We start from the raw sequence: 21128 nt of genomic DNA, 5'->3' as shown, positions 1-21128 counted from the left end.
TGAATAAAAAAGGCTGTTTATGTGTGCTAGTAATATATTGATGTGCTTCTAACCGTAATTTGTAAACAGATTTTGACAGCAAACCAAGCAGCACTGAATGGCAACTCTACAGGATGTAGGGGACAAGGCCTTGACCTGAGGAACATCCTCCAAAATATAAGGTGGGAAGTAGAGAAAACAACATTATCTGCCAGCAAATTGCCCTACATTTTAATACACGAGACCAGACATACACAGCACGCTCCTTCACCAGGAACACTGCAGACTTTTCCCTACACTAGAACTGCAAGCAGGTCATGTTTTCTACATGCTGACTGGATTTCTTTTAGGTCCATCGTCAGCTGCTTGCTTCTCCCCTTGCAATCCGAGAAAATCTGTAGAATTCCCTGATTGAGAAATCAATCTCCACAGGAAGCCCATACAAATCCCTAAATGTAAATAATTAGTGTCTGATGTTAAAAAAGCAGCTATCCCAGAGGAGAGGGGCAAACTTACTATGACCACAGAGGTCCATGTGAACGGATTAGAAACGGTTATTTTAGGCTATTGAGAGGCTTGGCATCAAGTAAAACGACATAAGGCAAGGAGGCAAGCTTTTTTAATGCCTTCTGATTCCTTAGCTGGCTACTCTCTCCTTCTGTAAACAGACTATTTTCTATAACAAATTCCAGAAACAGCCACCACAGACCGGCACTGAAAAAGCAGGAAATCGGAGCTAATGCGACCGAAGAATTCAGCTGTAGAACTCTGAATAGAGTGAGTGACAGCTCAGAGACCCCCCCACTTAAACAAATGCCTCTGCTTTTGTGGTTAAGTGAAAAAAAGCTTCCCGCTCACAGTTCACGGCAAGAGATGCACAGATATCTGCGATTGCAGGGTGTGCTGGAAGTATGCAGACACAACCAGGATGTACTCTGGATACCAGTCCCCAGGAAAATGCTTGTTAGTTTTTTCTTCCTTATGTCTAGGATTCAATCTCCAGCAGAACTGGCATTCAGGGGTTGCAATGGGAAGCCTCTAATTGGTCTATTTACTCCCAAACGACTGGTCTGTTCTTCGCAGCATGAGGGAGACGACACTACTCTGACATATCTGTTGTCTGGCTGGTGACCTCCTCCTTTAGAATGAGAAGTGACAGGCTGTGGGAGGGGTTAGAGCTACACACAATTCCATCTCCTCTCAGCTAATCATATAAGAAATTGCAGTTGAATCAAGATACCAGGGGTTGCTAAAAGCAACAGCAGCAGGCAACTTTTAATCAGAGAGCAAGAAATTTCTGCCAGAACAAGGAGGGTTTTTTTCTGTTCTTGTGTGAGTAGAAAGACACTGACTACGGGAAACAAGTACAAAAGGCTGGCTTCAGAAGGAAGATCTGTGTAATATTTAACTGAAGGACTTTAAACTTGAAGTGAAAGAAGCGCCGCATTAAAAAAGTCAATATTTAGTGACTTGTCTTGTTCTGTGGTAAATTTCAACCCAGAAATTCAAAAAAAAAAATGTGGAATACCTGTTTGTTGCTTTTGAGTTACACTCTTGCACTGGGGACAGGGTACAAGAAAGACGCAGACAGCACGGGCAAGAAACAATACCAGATTCAGAACGGCCCGTGCAGCTACACATTTCTGCTACCTGAACAGGACAACTGCAGGACCTCGGCTAACACCTACACAGGCAACTCACTGCAAAAAGATGAGCCAGCAGAATATGAGTCAGTGCAGAGGCTGGAGCAGCTTGAGAACACCATGGAAAACAATACACAGTGGCTCTTGAGGGTAAGGCAGGGTTACCTGCAAACCACTACATGTTTCCTTTGCACAAGTGTAGCATGAAAGAAATACAGAAAAGCAGGTGTGGAGCAGACAGTTGGTATACATCAGTAGCAGTTTCTGGGAGATACAGATTTAATATATTCCTCTGGGTTTTGAGGTGTACTGCACTTGAGCATGCGTTTTTCTTTTTTCAGGACAAGTTTATAGCATATAACCATCTGAATGGATTTTCTATTGATTTGTCTTTTAAAGAAATGTTTTATAAAACCATAGTTACCCAAGAAAGTATGTGGAGTTTTAAAATTCTGTTCAGTATTTTAGACAAGACACAGAATTTCTGTCCCATGTTTAGTCTGTTTTCTGCTCCTCTAGGAATTAATTTTTAGCCTTAAAGTCATCCTCCCATGGCTGACTATAATAAACTTAGACAGCATTTTGAAACCTGCTGATTCAGAGCCTAAACAGCAAGCAAACTATTTCAGGTTCTTACAGATAAAAAGCTCACTCATCTGTCCACGTCAGAGCAGTATTTCATTTATAAAATGAAAACACAAAGGAATGTCTATAACAAAAATGAAAAAACAGATGCTGTTAAGATCCAGAGAAATAAAAACTACCCTGAACGACCCCTGTATTTGTAGAGCAGCTGAACCTACAAGTGTAAATTCTGAATACTGACATTTTAGAGGTTTCCGAGCAACAATTTTCATAACTTTTTAACTTTAAAAAATCAGTAACAGAGCCACACTGGTATTATATGTATATGGAACTGTTTAGTTTGCAAAGAAATAGAAAATTGTCATGTTGTGGAAGTTTGTATGTTTCTATTATTTGTATGAGAGAGGTTAAGGAGAAAAAAGTTTTAGTTTACTGTTACTGCAGTGTTTCAGTGCAAAAGAAAAAAAATATAGACGACAAGATCAACTAATTGATTCTTAATTGATCATAAAACAGCAGTTATTAAAATACATAAAATAAGTAATTTTTATTTAATTTTTGTTTGTGTAGACACAGAAACATCACAGATCTCTCTAATTCTATATACAATTGCAATGCAATGGTTAAAAAAGTACAAACCATCTTGTGCATTTGAGTAAAGTTACGGGTACTTTGATAATGTCACTTTGATCATCTTAATGTGCAGTTTTGAAGCAACACATTTTTTGGCCATGACCATGACACAATGATTGAAGAGTGAAAAGATTAGTTTAATGCCTGCTTCCCACCTGCTCCTATCCTATCTGTAACATCTAGGCTGTGAAAAAGAAAACTGAAAAAGGCATTGTTCTTCTGGATCGTTATGACTGTTTCTTTTACTTGACCCATGGCACAAGTAGAAAATCAAGCACAGCTCATTCCAAGCAGCAGAAAAATCCTGTCATTTCTGTTATCGGCTGGCATGTAATCTATTTCAGATCATTCTCAAAGGATGTCATGCTTGATTTTGACTCTTTAGAATCTGTCTTAAGGATAAACTAAAGACCTCATTACTCATTACTAATCTTAGGGGAAACTGGCCTCAATACGCTTCAAATCTTTGGGAGCGTGTGATTTAAGAGTTCCTGAAAGTCTTAAGATTTCTGAACTGTCCAACACTGTACTGAGCTGAGATGGTTTTCTTTCACCGGTTTTAGAAGTTCTGACAATGCCTTTATTAATCCTTTAAACTTACATTAAACTAGAACCAGTGAATCATTAATATGGGAAAACATTTCTATAAAACAATACAGAAAAAAGGTTTGATTTCCATGGTCTGGTCTCACACGACTTGCTCAAAACAGTGACAGACATATTTGTAGTAGTTCTGAATGAACTAGCTCATTATTCCTTTATTTAAAGGGAACCTTTAAAGATGTCTTGGCTGGTGGGCAATAGGGCAACATCTAAGTGTTAAATCTGAATGAATAAGAATGTATAGTGAACAAAGATACATTTGAGCTTTAAGGATACAGACACCCTACAAGTGCTTGAGGAGTGCCATTGAGGAACAAAGTCTCCATACAGGTATTTGAAGGAGAAATGTGTGAAGGCATCTTTCAGTTCTGAATTGTCAAAGAATAATGTGGATGCAGGGCAACCTTTTTTTTCTAAGCATTAGATTGATGACTAGAGCTACACAAAAGAGTCATGAGGATTATAAATCTTTATAAAGATCAGACAACTTCCACTTTTTAAAATTCGGATCTGGACACAATCTGCAAACATTTCTGTTGAGAAGAAATTCCTTTAATACAGATTTAACTCATTCACCCTGCTGGTGTTTCACATTGCAAGAGAACAAAGTGCATCTATATTAGCTTGTGGCTCAAGCTTTTTATAATACACAACCGGAAAGCTATTGGAATGTCATTTAGATTTATGTCACATCAAAGACGATGTCAGAAGATCTGTAAGTAGAAAACAGGACAGCAAAGGACTTTATCTTCAATCAAACAAGTAATAGACAGTAGTTTTTTTATTTAGTGTTTTCCTCCTTATATGTGGGAATGTTTTGAGTCACCATGATCTATAATACAGAACATTGTCACAAGTGGTGTGATGGGGTGTTCTACAGCCAAATCTTTTTCTTCAATGAACCCAGGCAAAGGGGATCTGTCTGAACAACCACATCCAGACTGACAATTGCTGGAGTATTGCTGAAACCCAAACTAATCCTCAGTTTACAGGCAGAACCCATATCGTTTAGCTGGTCACACCTTGTCCTAAGCTTAGAGCATCAACTTCACAACCAACACTGGAAATGACCGTCTATCCCAGCACATGCGGTTGACTGTAATACAGCATTATTAATAATATCAATAACAGCTTCTCAGGTCTGCAAGTTCATTATGACACTCACTCCCTCTGGGGTTCTAGAAACTTCCAATTCTTTATTTTACAAAATTGCAAAAGGTACTGTTCTTTTTGTTTTCTTCTTTATCATAAAAAAACAAGTACAAAAGAACATTCTACATCCTATATCAGAAAAAAAATAGAATACACCACTAGGTTCAGTTCATGAGATTACTCTTGAGACTTAAAAAATGGAACATACTGAGGTCTTTTCCTCTGTACAACATGAAATATAACTCAGAAAAGGAAAATCTTGTAAATATTTTTCCCTTGCTCTTGGGATTTTGTTAATCACACAAGAACTGAACATTTTAGAAGAACTAACAAGGAACATTTATTATCTTTAAAATAATTTACAAATAAAAGCGAATGCATTGAAATGTCTCCTATACGGCTTTTGTTGCGAGTCGTTCATGCTTTATGGTTTTCTGGGAATAAAATGCTGAGAGAAAGTCAACTATATTGCTTCTTTGGACCAGTAATAATGGTCCTCTGTTCAGTAAATTAAGCCTTTATTGCTTCACGACCTACAGCTCTGAAGCTGAATTCACTTTAAACAAGGGTGACTGAAGAGAATAACTGAAATGTAATTAATCACTGTCCAGGAAATACACCCGTAGCTTCGGTTACATCCACTATATTTTAAGTGCATCTATCAGATTATTTCAAAGACAAATATTGATATTACATATTCTATATGACTTAGCCTTTAAGGCTATATTTATGTTAGTCAGAACTAATCTAGAATTCAATGCACATTCAGCAGTAATTTATTTATGCTGTGTGCTTCATGCTGGTTCTATCATAACTTAGTGTGACAACACAAATATTGTAGAATTCAGACATGAAATAATTCCACCAAACTGGATACAACTTTTAGTTGCATTGATTTGCTTTGACATGAATCACACCTTCACCAAAAAATCTTAACACCTACTTTACTAGCAAAAAGTTTTACAAGTCTACAGTTGCTATTCAGCAATTACTTTAACACCTTCATACCGTTTACTTTCGATCTCACAATCATGCTTCTTCATTTTGAGTCACTGATGGCATTGCTAAAAAGTTATAAAAACAAAAAGGAGAAAAGTTCTTCAGACAATCAAGTCTAAACCCTTGCTTCTCTCTACACAATGGCCCAACTATAAGGTCTGGTAGTCCTCAATACTTCACTGTATCTATGCTACAACTAAAACATGCCAACTGCCACTGTGGGATTAAACCTTTTATCGATATGACCCTTTTCAACTAACATTCTTTATTTCCTTTCTAAGACAAAAACTATAATACAACTATTCATATTAATTAATAAAAATGGCAGGGCATATTTTAAACAAAAAGGAAAAACTCTGCATTACTTGTAATGAGGGGGCTATTTTCTTAGGCTGAAAACATCTGTTTCATGGAGAAAAAATGGCTGTGTTAGAAATAACGATTTGTGACATTAACTGTGATTTATAATGATGTCTTTGAACCATGATGTATTTACTAATGCTGTTTGGTTCAAAGAAAGAGGCATCCACTTGTCAGCTCTCTGGCATATTACCACCCTCATTATCTGAGTGAACAGGACAAAGGCTGTAATTTTAAATGGGCCATTTCAATACTGTAACAGTGCAGAGAAAATTATTGCCACCCATTGACAAACTGTACTCCAAAAAACAACTGATTTGCTGACCCTGAGATTACTTAAACCCTCTAGGTGACACTAGTGCAAAACTGCTGTAGCAATTCATTAATGTGCCAGTTAACTGAAATGTCAGTCTGGCTGCATTCTTTTCAGAGAATCTGGACGATAAACAAGGCATTTTAAGAAACAGCCTCTGAAATGTGGAGTCTGTAAACAACTAATTAGAACATTAGCACTCACAGGAATGTCCTGCTCACAGATCCCAATACAAATCTTCCATCCCCCACGTGTCTTCAGAACTAAGAAAACAAAACATCTAAGGCAAGGCAAACAACAACAACAACAATAAGCCTAATTACAACTTCTGTCAGATTTGCAGGTAGTGAATTTGATATTTTTCTACAAAACTAAATCATAGCTATACCTTCCCGATATTAAAAGGCATACTGTACTTAAAACACGTCTGTGCTGTATTTCCCCTTTAAATCGACAGCATTAAAAATTTTTCACATAAAGGATGCAACATGTCACTCATCAGCCTCATCCTGTTTGTTAGTCTTTTGGTCCAATTGGCATTGTTTAACCCTGGATGAAAAGCACAACACACTCAGGCCTTGATAATCTGATACACACTGCAGCCTCTCTCCGCACACGATCTACAGAAACCACAATCAGGATGTATTTTGCTACACAATTTGCCTTGGACAGAGGCAGCTGTTTTCAGGATAAAATTCAGACAGCAGTTATACCTCTCCCTTATTGGTGGATGATCTAAAAGGAGTAGGAATACAGATAAGGAATGCAGAAAAGCTTAGCTAAGGGATCATATTGAGTAGAGTACTGTATGTAAGGACTAATGTCACAGCCTTCTCAAACATTCTCATCAGCACTGAATGTTTTTTTTTTTCTTTTTTCCTGACAAACAACAGAAGCCAGTTGGGACTTCCTGTTTCAATCTTCAGAGGCAACAAAATGTAAACTTAATTTTCAAGCAGCATGGACTGTGACAGGCTAATTCTCCCGTCGCCTATCTCTCATGAGAAATTCCGCATTGGGCAGAGTGAAATACAACTGTGTCGTGCCGTGTGCTTGCACTAAAGCTTCCATAATATCCCAGACGATTGAAGATTGAAGATAAAGCCCATTTAAAGTTTAGTTTGGTTATAGAACACACTTCTGCACATGAAACATTCTAACCTAATATTCTGTGTAATGTTGCATAACATCCATTCTAGAAGATTCTTTTTAGCACTTCACTGCATGTACTAAATGTACCAAAAAAGCCTCTCATAAGTATTCCTGAAATTGACAGCGATTTCATAATACCACTTCTACAACCCTGTTGACAATACTAAATCAATTAGTCATGTTTCAGTGATTGGCTCAAAACTTTCTAAGTACAGAGGAAATTAAAAACAGAAGTTGAATGTTGGTTTTGGCACCACCTTTCCTAAAAACAGATTGTAAATATATATTTCCTATAAGTTAAGGGTTTTCTTTGAATTGCAGGTACAATTAGACTAGATTTTCTTAGAATGTGCCTTTCTTGGGGAAACAGATCTTTCATCAGATATTATACTGAGAAGTATCATCACCATCCCTGTCCACTTATACAGCACTGAATTTGGGTTCTCTTTTTAATTTAAAAAATAGAAATTTGATTAAATAACTTTCATGAAAGTATTTGAATACTTTGAGGGAAAATTTAATGCCATCAGAATAAAAAAAAAATCTATACCGAAAGAAAATTCATGAATGCTTCTCTTAGTAGAACAAACTTTCCAAGTGCATTCCTTTAAAATGTCAACAGAGACTGTTCTTTCTTCTGAATATAAATCTGGATAAAATACAGAAGTGCATTACTTTTGCTTTTGTAATGTCATTTTTTTCCGTTCATTACAACGTTGAGATGAACCCACAATTTATTCATGCGTTATAGTGAACAGCACACATACAACACCTTCCTATTTACTGGGTAATACAAGAAACCCAGTGGATCTGCTAATACAAGGTAAATCTGGGTGAAATGACATGATATGCGAGAAAGGCCTGGAGCATACATACTTCCTTTACATTTAAACTTTGGAAAAATAAATAAAAATAGCTAACATACTTATGGCTAACCACCGTATTAGTAAGATGAAATAAAGGTAATCTTCTGAGAATTCCTCAACCACCTGTGTTCACATTTACATGATTTATAATTAAAAATAACATGCATACGAACACATCAATTTGAACAGTTTTATTCAGGAATTTAATTTCCTGCCAAAAGAATGTGTTTTAAATAGCTTAGGCCCTTATTGAATATGACAAGTATAACCCCCTCTGGCTCTTTTCAGGGCTATGACCTTCTAGCACGAGATCTTGTTTCCAAATATCCTGTATTTAATACTATTATAGACTTAGATTAGTTTTCTTGACATAAAAGGACATGTTGCAGTCTGGAACAATTTATAAGTTGTCCTCCTAACATACAAACTCCTCACAGACAGCACCCCAGGTGCAGAATTGAACCCAGGGCCACAGGGCCACCTGGCAGCAATGCCCACCACTGCACCACTAGTATTTAAAAAATATACTAAATGTAAAATTCTACAGTTTGCATTAGATTTACACAAGATATAAAATAGTATTTAATCAAAGAAATAATTTCTATTGTATCTATTTTTAAATAAGAAATAGAAATGTTAAGATTCAACACAGTTACAATATTAAAAGACATATCCTTGCATCTTTTTTTTAACTGGACTAGTTCTGGAAACTTTGGGAGGCTTCAGACGAATCTTAGGAGCCAACCACTTTGACAAGTCTCTTCCAAACAGACACAGACGTCTGGAAAAGTGTTCTTTCATTAAATACCAGTATTATGGGGGAGAATTCAAGACCTTAAGTGTCTAGTGTTTTACCTTCTTCGGTTATTCATACATTTACTTAAAGCTTTAGGGAATTAATTTTTCTTATTCAATAACACATGCTGGTGAAATTTTTCACTCTACATTTGAACTTGACATAGATTTGATGGAGCACAGGCGGTATTTTTAGGGTTTCAAACTTTTAGCATCCCCTCTGAGAGCTGGAAGCCCATCTGTAGAATTGCACTTGATGGTCTATAAATACAATACCAGCTCCTTCTGGGACAAGAAGACACTTAATGTAGTCCCAGATTTCATAACAGAACAATAAAGCGCAATAAAAGAGCAATGACAGGCAGCACACCATCCTGAAAGCTATCAACAGCAAAATTCAAGTTTTCCAGCTGTATTTCAGGCATCTTAACCTAATTCCCCAGGCACTGTATGATTTAACTGTTTCCCCAAATTCATTATATGATTTTTATGTTGATTTGCTGCAGCTTGAAAATTATATTCAAGAAAACATGAAGCACGAGATGGTCCAAATTCAGCAGAACGCAGTGCACAACCACACAGCCACCATGATTGAAATTGGAACACACCTGTTGAGCCAGACGGCAGAGCAGACCCGCAAGCTAACCAGCGTGGAGGCCCAGGTAAGAGGGATGGAGACCGTACGTGATGTCTTCTTTTCACACAGAACCTTCTCAAGCTACGTGTTTATTCAGATGCAATGAAGAACTTCAGATGCACTTTTTAACCGTTTCCAATGCCTTAAATGCAGACTCGCTCAGTCCTTTGGGCCACGTTCCTATCTTTTCAGTTTTTGTTCAGAAATACTATCAAGAAGTATCCTTGGACTGAAATGCAGAAACGTTTCTCAAACCAGGAACTGAGAAAAGTAATTTAAGGACACATTACCTCACCTGTTTCAGAGCTCTGTGAAGCCCGATTATCTCTCATATCCTGAGCTTTTATTTTTTATTCTTTTATATGCAACTGTGTCTGTGATGTTTTCACCTCACCATCCTATTTCATTTGCACTTTATCCAGCTTAGTAGAATGGCCTTGAAACACATCCAAGTCTTACTCTCCTTGAAGTACAGTATCTATATCTCAACTTAAAACTAATATAAAAACAAAATGTTTCCAATGAACAATAAATCTAAATGATGGTGCAGAGGAGCACTGTTTTCTTAAGACGACTCCACACTAAGAATCTGTTTTAATTTTCTTTGCCGACAAGCTGTTTTTTTCTTAACATGAAATTACAACAAAACTTTTACCCTGTATAAAAAGTGACACTCGGAATTTAATACTTCTAATTCACTATGGTTTTGTAATTAAAATAGCTGACATAGCAAGTAAACCACCAATTCTGGATACTCATAGGTTCAGTACATATTAACCTAACGACTGTTGGTTTCAGAACAAACTATTCTCTATATATATAAAATGATTAAAAAATATCCCAAGACTTACTGTAAAGTACAACCGTATCCCTATTCTTGGTCAATGTTAGTGATGCTGCACTGAAATTTTCACATGACACCACATTTCTCAGATCGTGAAAGCCAGCTCAAGGCTTAATTGATAACATAAGGAGAATGACTGAATTACAGCTCTCTGACGGGCAATAATATTTGGAACCTTTCCTCACTGCTTTCTTGATGTAAATCAAACTAGAGAGCTCTGCCAGGCACTTGCACTGCCTTTTCCTTCCAAGAGCTCCAGCAGATCCAGAAGGACTACAGTGCCTGGTGACTGTACGAGTGTTTCCGAAACTGTCAGTATGAAGGGAAAAATAGGCAGATGTCAGAAGGTATTACATAAATTGAGCCTCAGAGTAATTTAATTTGTGATTAAGGATGTTTTGTTTAATCAAACTAAATCCACAATTGAAATATTACATTATTTTCAAATTTTGAAATAACAAATGACGACATTGGAAAAAATAAAGATCGAAACAAAATGCTTTTGATCTTGTTCTAGAACAAGAGAAATCTAAACTGAAAAGTTTTTTTGAAAATAAAAACAGCACAACTTGTTCTCTTCTTCTCTTTAGGTTATAAATCAGACGACAAGACTTGAACGTCAGCTCCTTGAAAACTCCCTCTCCACAAGCAAACTGGAGAATCAGATTCTAGTCCAGACGAACGAAATCAGCAGCCTGCACGAGAAAAACAGGTAGGCATATTCAAAGCCACCAAGCCTGAGGCGAAAGGTCGGAATTTCACATTTTCAAGAATCTAGCCTGTTTTTATTTTTTACAAGAAGTTTTCTACTATTAACTTTTAACAAAGAAGATACAAGAAAGTACTATATTTAAGGTTAAATCAACCTTCTGATATGGTATATTATACAGTATATGCGAGCGTAATAAATAGTGGAGAGTGCACATTGACTTTATTTCTGTCAAAGTTTTAAGCTAAGAGTCTCATCTCAGTAGTAGCTTCCCATTTCCCTTCCATTTTGACTAAATGACTCTATTCATGCCAGAATCATTTAATGCCCATATAAGCTGGAGTCATTTTATCAGTTTAATTACCATATTTCCCTCTGCTAGTATCAAAGCTCCTGTGTGTACTGTAGCTCAGTGTGTAATTCTATCCTTTCACAAAGTTGTTTTTTAGGAAAATGTGTTAATAGTACAACAAAACAGGCTATGCCTCCAACTTTTCCTTTACTTTGCATTCTTGAAAAGAAAAGCACTTGCTCAACACGCATCATGGTGGCAAGATCAAAGGGGTCCTGGCAGACAAAGTCAAGCTCCTAAGAAAAAACTGTGAACGTCTGCTGAGAGATTTTATTTTAAAATTAAATGCGGTTTCCCTGATGGAACTTTTCTTTCACCTCTGGAGATCTGTCTTTAAAGACATTCATGACACTGAGTCCGGATTTCAGAAGAAGGTGGGAGGCTGAATAGTTTAAATCTACGGGGAATAAATCAAAGTCTTCCAGTTGCAGAACGCAAGCTTTAAGGTCAAAATGGGGGAAAGCTTTTTTTCCTTTTCTATGAGGAGCTGCAGTGCCCCCCCCCTTTAAAAATATTTTCTTTTCTAATGTTTTCCAAATCCGACTGCAGAGAGCTTCTGAGCGAGTTTAGCAAGGGGCTGACAGGAGCGCTCAGCTTGTTTGAAATCCATGAATGCCCAGAGAGGAGGGGCCAGGCCCCTCGTTCTTACGGCCCGCTCTCCCTGTCCTAGCGCCCTGGAGAAGAAGGTGGAGGAGATGGAGGGCAAGCGCGGGGCCGAGCTGGCGTCCCTGCAGGAGGAGAAGGAGCTGCTCCAGCAGCTGGTGCAGCGGCAGGGCGCGCTCATACGGGACCTGGAGCAGCAGCTGCTGGCGGCCACCTCCAACAACACGGCCCTGCAGAGGCAGCAGCAGGAGCTGATGGAGACCGTGAACAGCCTCGTCTCCACCATGGCGGCCCCACGCAGTAAGAGCCTGTCCAGTGCCACTCCCTCAGTCCTGTTCTGGCTTTGTATTCCCGGCTCACAAACGACTCGGAAGCATGTCGGACAGCTGTTTGAAAGTTGAAACCCAAGTAGAAATTCCTAAAAACATCCCCACAGACAGCAGAGCAATGCTGTATATTGAGGTTCCTTCTTCTTTTACATATATCAAGACTTGATTTATTATTATGAGAACCATGGGATTTATAAGGTACTATAATACTTTTAATGGAATTCAAAACAATAGCAGTAGTGGACAGGAAACGACCGTTAACAGCATATTTCTCCTTTACAGTCAAAAAGATTGCTGCCGTGCCAGAGGTTCAACCTCTCTATAAAGACTGCGCTGCTGTCTTCAGGTCTGGAAAGACGAACAGCGGTGTCTATTCACTGACTCTCCCCAACACCACCGAGTCTGTAAAGGTACTGTAGGCTTTGACATTTCTCTCCAATAGTACTGCCATTCTGTTCTACGTTAAAACTGGGGACGCATGTCCTCTAGTGATCCTTCACTAGTGATAATCTAACTAGGTTAAAGATGTTGAAAGAAATGGCTGAACACACTGAGGTCAGTAAGACCAGTTATGGGAAAAATACTCATGTTTAAGGTATTTAGTAATTATGTAAAGATTAATTTCACGCAGAGAAGTAGAAAAAAGAAAAACAACCTGTGTCTGCTTTTTGGCACAGCTGAAACATTTCCAGTCATACACCTATAGCAGCTTCCCCATTAAACCTATTGAATAATTATGGCACTTACGGAGCCTGGATTCTAGAAATAAGATATGAGAAATGAGGCCTAATTAATGATGAGGCCTGTTAAATGTTCTTACTCTGTTACTGAGGCTGACTTGCCTCCTGAATCAGAATTACAGTTTTCAGATAAAGCATTCTTTCTAAACAGCACATCTTACTCTCATGAAAGGAGGTTTAGATTAGTTCATATCATGTTACCCTAAATCAAACTGCAATGATAGGCATGCCACAAAGGTTATTAATAAAAACATTAATTTTGTCCTCTAATGCAAGAATTATTATTTCATTCTTAAACACTTAAGAAAAAAATATCTAAAAAGAACATCAGGAACTCTGTGATTTCAAAGACAAAACAGGGTAAAGCCAGTAAAAATGCAGTTGTAGATCTATTATAATCAAAACACACAGACTAACTTTCTGTACATCTTAAAGCAAGTAATCAAATGCAGTCAGCGCTTTATAATGAAACTGCCCTTAAAATGCAGCCTGTCCTGTATTATCTGGTATCAATTAAGTGAGCTGATAAAAATCAGTTAAAAACTAAGGGCAGTGAAATAGTAACTGTTAATCTTTAATTCTAATTTTTAAACCAAGTATTTGTTAAAGAGGAAAAAAAGATGCTTTCTCAGCAATTTCTTGATTTATGTTTGTTATTACTTAGGGGTAAGGAATTTAAAATATAATAGACGCGCTGCTCTTTCCCATGAACCTCGGCTACTTGTCCGCCTGTCTGTCAAATTGTGTAGGAGGATGTGTGCTGCTGTAAACTTGACACCTTGCTGGGGGATGCCCATAATTACTGGAACCTGAGCTTTTAGCCATTAACATCTTGGAGAAATTGAGGAGTCCTTATTAAAAAGAATGACTGGTTTTCTCTGGCAATTTTTCGTTAAAATCCAACTTGATAAATCCTCTCAATAAAGACAATAAAAACACATTTTTTAACAGTAACCTCATTTTGCAAATGACAAAAACAACATTCTGTACTTAGGAAATCAGTTTGCAAAGGCCATGTTTTGCACAAAACATACAGACCTCTACTGTAATCAGAGACCCTTTCATTTGGCTGGTTTAAAGGCTTCCAGGTGACAATATTACAGCTCTACGTAACACCACAAAATGCTCTGACAGTGAGCCCCCGGTCTGAGACACACTAGTAAAGTTAAGAGAGCTGCACCTGTGGCACCTGCTAGCTATTTTCCAACATGCAGTCACCACCCAAGCTGAACAACTTGTATGACCATTATGTTCACTCCTCTATAAGCAAAATTAGCTCCTATTCCAGATTATCAAACAGGAGTGACAAATTAATTTTGCATTCTCAGCAAATTTCTGCCAACATAAAGGTAAAGGGTTTCAAACCATCTTAGAGGGAATAAATTAGTTTTTCACACCCTGGGGTCATTTTCTTACATGCTTCAGCCCAGAAACCCATCTCCTTGGATACCTTTCAGAAGTAATTAATTGCTTTTAGCTTAAGAAAAAAAAAACTTGAAAAAAATCAAAGTAGAAAAAAAATCTATTATAACGTTACAATAAAAGCAAATCAGGAATGCACAGCCTATTGCATTGCTGTAATTACATTATTTTTAAAAAAGTGCTGTATTGGGTTTATGTTTCTGTAAACTCTTGTCTCCTTCAGGCATACTGTGATATGGAATCCAGCGGAGGAGGCTGGACCGTATTCCAGCGTCGTGTTGATGGCCGCATTGATTTTCACCGCACATGGAAAGAGTACAAACTGGTAACGCACGATTATACGTACAGTACATAGATTCCCAAGTGCGGACATGTACTACAACTGATCCCTGAAATGTCCTGCTGTTATGTGCCAAATCTCTGTTCAGCTGTCAGTAGTTTGACAGAGATTTCATACGATATGAGATGGCCAAGTGGACCAGCCCTTAGGGCTTTGCACTCCAAAATGAAGAGTCCTGGGGTCATGCAAAATAAGAAAAAAATTGCTTTACCCTAGTTTATGTTATGGTAAACACTCATCAAACACATAATGAACGTTCTTGTCATTAAATAACACCACACAAACGAATTCCTTACTTACTGAATTATAATATGAAAACTTGATATTGTACTGATAATGAAGTCCGTTAATAGGAGATCTTTGTTTTAATTAGGGGTTTGGAGACCTTACTGGGGAGCACTGGCTGGGAAACGAGTTTGTGTCGCGACTCACCAATCAACAGCCCTACATCCTCAGGATTCAGCTAAAGGACTGGGAAGGGAATGAGGGATATTCACAGTATGACCAATTCTATCTCAGCCCCGAGGCCCAGAACTACAGGTCAGCACCGAAATTCTTCTGCTCTCTTATGCTTGTGCAAATTCTCTCTCTCGGGTTTATCCATGGTTGACAGTAGTGCAAGTACTGTATTTATTGCTGCTGTCTGAAAAATAAAAACAGATGCTGCAGCATTCCCAATTTCTCACACATTTTAATAAAAAGCAATAAAGGAAAAAAAAACAGGTTTTGCTAAAGGTCAAACTTTAAAACAAGAAGCACGAGAAACCCAAAGTTCTATGTACCATTACTCACATGACTTCAAGAGTAGATTGAACTCATTAAGATCATTACCTGTATACCTTCAATGCTAGATTTAAATGATTAAGCTTCAGACCTAAACCTCATCTGTGCCTATACGTCTTTGGAAATGTTAAAGTGATTGATCATCTGACTTGGACTTCATGTTGGTACAATTTTTAAAAACTAGTACGCAACCTTTTATGTTGACTATGAAAACTAATATCAATCTAAATGTGGTACACAGTTGTCAAGGATCCAAAACAAATATTTTGCCATCTGGAAATGTTTAGGATCTTTAACACAGAAAAAAGAACACATAGAATTGTTGTCCCTTCTATGACTAAGTGAAGGTCTTAAAAAATATCAGGGCCATGTATTGGAAAATATGCTATGTATGTTCTTTATTTATTATACACTATTTTTAATGAAAACCTACAGATATTATGACCTAAGGATTTGCCAACTTTAAAAAAAATGGATATATTACATTTGTGCACACTCTTGATTGTACTGGGCTTTAAATAATTAACTTGTGGTGACATTGAAAGTGTAATTTAAAACAATTATTCAAAATTACTTCCCTCTTCTTTTGCCTGTGTTTAAGCTGTATCATGGATAGAGATGATGAATATCGGTTAAGATGATATCTTTACCTAATCACCTCCTTTAAAGTACATCACAGACTAAAGTTTACAAAACAGAAGACAACCTTCATAAGCAATGAGCAGCTTTCATGCCTCACCTAGCAGTCAATGGCTTGTGTGGACAAAGTGCTTTAATCTTCCAAAGTACACAAGAATGACCAGAACAAAAAAAATTCGTGGAGCTAAAATCACCAAAAACAAACAAAAAAAACCCGCTGACCTCATTGAAGCTGAAAAATCCTCACTGGGAACGAGCGCATGGAGACAAAGCTGCTTAATCGAGTCTTCTTTCCGATTCGATTTCATTAAATGCTGTCAGTAAAACAAGTTTTTCTCTGTGCAGTTCTTTATTGACACTGTGAAACTTGTATTGTAAAAGTTTTTGATGATATGTGATGTAAACATGTGAGCAAGCCTTAAGCGTTTTGACAATTTTGCATCAATTTCTGCAGCATTTGAAACAGTGGATTTCCGCCTCACATTGTTTTTTTCTCTTTTCAATAATACAGGATACACCTTAAAGGCTACAGTGGAACAGCAGGCAAAATCAGTAGCCTTGGTCAGCCAGGAAGTGATTTCAGTACAAAGGATGCAGACAATGACAAATGCATTTGCAAATGTTCACAACTAACGACAGGAGGTATGAGCGGTTTCATTACCTCATCGTGCTGCTCTCCCCTCCCCCAGCCTGCCGCTGTCAATATCTGCAGCTTGTTTTGAAGACAAGATGCAAATTCTGTTTCATGCGGAGTTACTGTACTCACTGAACAGTTAACTCCGAATGTTGCGTTTCCACACTTGGCAACCCCCCCAGAATCTGCAGCAGTTGAAAAGAATATAACATTTTTTGCAGTTGGGTCAGGACTCTTGAGCAAAATTAGCTTCGAGTTAATCACTGATCCCCTCTTTTGGGAATTTCAGGCTTTCCAAAGCCTGACATTAATAGTCTGGGAACGACAGAGTTTTGCTAAACTAGCAGGGGTCCTCCTTCAAACGAGCCTCATTGAAAATATTCTACATTACAACCTGCTCTCAGTCCTCTTTCCAGCAGGAGAGCCCCACACGTCCGCAGCTGAGCTAAGTAGGGTCAACAGTTTGGAATTTAACCCACTGAAGGGTTATTCCAGAAAAAAAACCCACACAATGGGAATTAACAGGGATTACCAACAGCATATTTTGATAACAATGATTGAGACAATATGGGAGGGCCTTCATTTTTTGCTACAGTAAAAAAAGTACTCAAGCATTTCTGGGGAAAACAGTTCCTTCAATGTGACAGTATTGCTAATATCTTTTGAAATGGACTTTGATGAATTATTAGAGGCTGAGTGCTGAGTGCTGAGTGTGAGCCAACAAAAACAGCTTGCCTCACCTTGCGTATATATATATATCACTTATCATGAATTAGACATTTCTGCCTCTTGAATTTAAACTGAAAAACCTCAGAGACTACAGCTGCAGAGGAGTCAGACCAACTGAGCAAACGAACAGTAAAATGTATCATTAGAAAACTGATAACTGGGCAAGAGTGCTTTGGTTCTCCTGCTCTAAACAAACATTTGTCTGCAAGAAGCAAGTGAAAGCGTGCTTCTCCCTGAGTTTATGACACATACTCACTTCTTGTATACACTACACAAAAGTTCACTTGTAATACTTAAAATTGGTTTTCTGCCACCACTTCTCAACAAATCCTTTATTTTCTTTTCTCCTTAGGCTGGTGGTTCGATGCGTGTGGCCCTTCAAATTTGAATGGAATATATTATCATCTGGGACAGAACACAAATAAGTTTAACGGAATCAAATGGTACTACTGGAAAGGCTCAGGCTATTCACTGAAATCCACCACAATGATGATCAGACCAGCACATTTTTAATGGTTGTTCCACTACTGACATTTGATACAGCTTGATGTAAATACTTTTTCCCCCTGTCAAGATATGACTGCAGCATTTTTTACTTCTAAACATTTTTTCAGATCGTCATATTTAAACAGTTTACATTTTTCAGTTGTATCCACAAAATGTTTGCTTTGCTTAAGGAAGATGTTATGTACACCCAGAAGATGGAAACATTTTCAACGTTTCCCTCACAAACATTGAACTCTGGACTATGGCTGTACATACTTTGGAATCCAACTCAGCCAAAGGACTACAATGGGTTCAACTATAAATCTCTTTTTTATTTATAGATAACTGGAACTGTGAGAGACTCTTTAACATACATATATATATATATTTTCTAACAACTTGATAACTAAAGTTTGGGAAACTGTCAAAGAGTTTTCACTGCCTAACTTTAACCCAGTTATTAGATACTGTAACAGAAGTGATCAGCTGTGAGAGAGGCTTGTGGCCCTGCTATGGTGTTGAAAACCAGATAGAAACATCTTTTAGAAAAAAAAGTCCTTGCTGTTTGTTATTACTTAATTACAGGAAAATAGTTAAATACTGCAAAGTGTTGTTCTGGATGGGATGTCAAGCACAAGTTATTAACTGCAGACCGAGTTCATATTCTATTGTTTAAAATAAAATCCTTGTTGATCGATGCACCTTTCACCTCACCATGCAAGAGTTGCTTGTAAACAAATTTTCACATTTGCAAAGTAGTAACGTGGGAGACTTCAGTGCTTCTTACAGACACCATTGTATCAGAATAGCTCATTTCCAGTTCTGCTTGGCATTTCATAGCAGAATAACGGGACGGGTGATGACGGTGAGCTTGTTTCCGGATTCTTTACATCAATTATTTTTGTATGTATTGAAGTGCTACCTTTAATTTTAATGGACATTTTTTTTAAAAGAAAGCTATCACCATTATATTGGGAAGATTAGTACAGTGGGATCAAGAAATGTCTGACTATTCTAATATATAACCAGTAAATTAACAGTATTTAACTAGAATATCTTAAACTGCATCTTCATTCAAACGATCCCAACAAACGATAGTAATAAATACCTATTTTGATATTTATGAATATATATTATACATAGTATAACATATTCCCATTGCAATGTAACACGCACAAAACAACAGAAACAAGTAACAGCGATATTTACAATGTTTTTGGCTGATCATTTACAAGCAGTATGGAATTATGTAAATAAACATTTATATTGAAATGTCAATAATGAAAGATGCACTGTTTTAAGGGATTTGAAAAATATACTATGAAACCTTAACCATTCTTTCTCATGCGTCTCTCACTAACAGAAAAGCTTCATGTGGACTCCAATTAGTATCTTATGCTGTGTCCATGCATGATCCCACACTGCTAAACATGAAAGAAATAAATTGCTTTGAAAAGTGTCCTGGGAGTGAAACACTGAATGACATTCAGCACATTGCCTGCTGTTAAATGCAAAAAACAGGAACCCGCTGGCTGCTCATCATCCTCTTTTTCTGCAGGAAGTCGCACAAAAGCTCGCTCTCAATAACGGATTTGTAAAGCTGAGAGTCCTGCTTTTATTGACGTATGAATCCTGTACCAAATTAAGCAACAAAGAGCATTCCTACAGTCTGCTTTCTAAGTGAATGCCCTGCTCAATGCTGGATTCTGTTCCGACTACCATAATTACAGTAAAGGTGATCATTAGTGGGTTCCACATCAGAAAATGGGTGCTTTTTATTCCTGTCCTCATTCATTTATTTTAGAAGAAACATGACAATAGGTTTTTAAAATTGGCTGTATTGCTGACTGAGGAGAACAGATGCAGGGAGACGATGACTCATGAATGAAGGAAGGCAGGAAAAGGTAACTTCCAGATATGACAGAGGACACCGGTGAATAAATACATAGAAAAATTAATGAATAGCAATAAATGTAACTGGCTTCCTCTTCAATTCATTAAGCTAGCTTTTAAAAATAACATCTGAGGAATGAGATGCAAACAAACTACAGGAAGTATGTAATGATGACCTAGTATCACCAATTGGCTTAAAAAAAACTGAAAAAGCATGTTTTCAAATCACTCAATATTACAACTTGCATTACCCTTGGTCTGATCAATAATAAGAAATAAATACATTAAGAAAAACTGGAGACAGTATTTTTGGGGTTTAATAACTTAACTTTTTAGAGTATAGTTATATTGACATATTAAAATATGTATATGAAAAAACAACCACCAACTGCACCCATTTTGAGCATTATGCATGTTCATAAAGATTGTAATATATTCTGAAAAAAGACTGCGTGACAAATATTGTTGTGCATCGCAATGTGTATTTTCTTCCGTTAACAGTGGGCGTGATAATAGAAGGAAAATGGTCCCATTCCAATGCAGGGAGATGGCTTTTCTGACAAAGGTATACTTACAGGAGCAGCAGGGAACTGATCTGACAGCTCATATGGTTCCTCTGGTATCCACTGTCCACGTTCCAGACACCACAGGATCTATCAGAGACAACAATAATGTACTTAGCTTTTGGGGAAAGATGAGGAAAGAAGTCAAACATACGCAGCATACCAGGATGATGGCCTTGGATGAAAGATGCTGCTTGGGTAAAAGGAACACTTCTAGGAGTCTTTTCCAGGCCCTTGCAGAGTGAAAGGATCCAAATAGAAAGGTAACATAAAACACAAGGCAGCTGAAGATCCAACCAGAAAGCAGAGAGGTCAAATAAAAAGCCACCAGAGCACTGGACAAAA

General features: G+C 37.5%; 2 protein-coding genes across 5 annotated transcripts in view; one reads left to right on the top strand and one right to left on the bottom strand.

Annotated features, from left to right (window-relative positions):
* mcph1 (microcephalin 1) overlaps positions 1 to 21128 on the bottom strand; it is a 58562-nt gene that overhangs the window by 12776 nt on the left and 24658 nt on the right. For all 4 annotated transcript variants that reach the window (XM_015363235.2, XM_015363233.2, XM_015363234.2 and 1 more), the window contains one exon: positions 20796 to 20873. In XM_015363235.2, coding sequence (XP_015218721.2) covers positions 20796 to 20873 — 78 coding nt within the window. The remainder of the gene's footprint in view (positions 1 to 20795; positions 20874 to 21128) is intronic.
* On the top strand, positions 851 to 19786 carry angpt2a (angiopoietin 2a). The gene is made up of 9 exons (XM_015363240.2): positions 851 to 1772; positions 9587 to 9742; positions 11152 to 11273; positions 12293 to 12525; positions 12837 to 12964; positions 14940 to 15041; positions 15430 to 15596; positions 16990 to 17120; positions 18194 to 19786. The coding sequence occupies exons 1-9, from the start codon at positions 1497 to 1499 to the stop codon at positions 18352 to 18354; spliced, it is 1476 nt and encodes a 491-aa protein (XP_015218726.1). The 5' UTR covers positions 851 to 1496; the 3' UTR covers positions 18355 to 19786.

Source organism: Lepisosteus oculatus, chromosome 17, assembly GCF_040954835.1.
Source record: "Lepisosteus oculatus isolate fLepOcu1 chromosome 17, fLepOcu1.hap2, whole genome shotgun sequence".
NCBI lineage: Eukaryota > Metazoa > Chordata > Actinopteri > Semionotiformes > Lepisosteidae > Lepisosteus > Lepisosteus oculatus.
The sequence above is the reverse complement of the archived record's forward strand: the minus strand, read 5'-3'. Positions and strand labels throughout refer to the sequence as shown.

Bases quoted from the DNA above. Each gene is read 5' to 3' on its own strand.
- angpt2a (XM_015363240.2), top strand. From the start codon at position 1,497: ATGTGGAATACCTGTTTGTTGCTTTTGAGTTACACTCTTGCACTGGGG. The intron at 1,773-9,586 runs GTAAGGCAGGGT...GATTTGCTGCAG, and splicing joins ATACACAGTGGCTCTTGAGG to CTTGAAAATTATATTCAAGA. The intron at 9,743-11,151 runs GTAAGAGGGATG...TCTTCTCTTTAG, and splicing joins TAACCAGCGTGGAGGCCCAG to GTTATAAATCAGACGACAAG.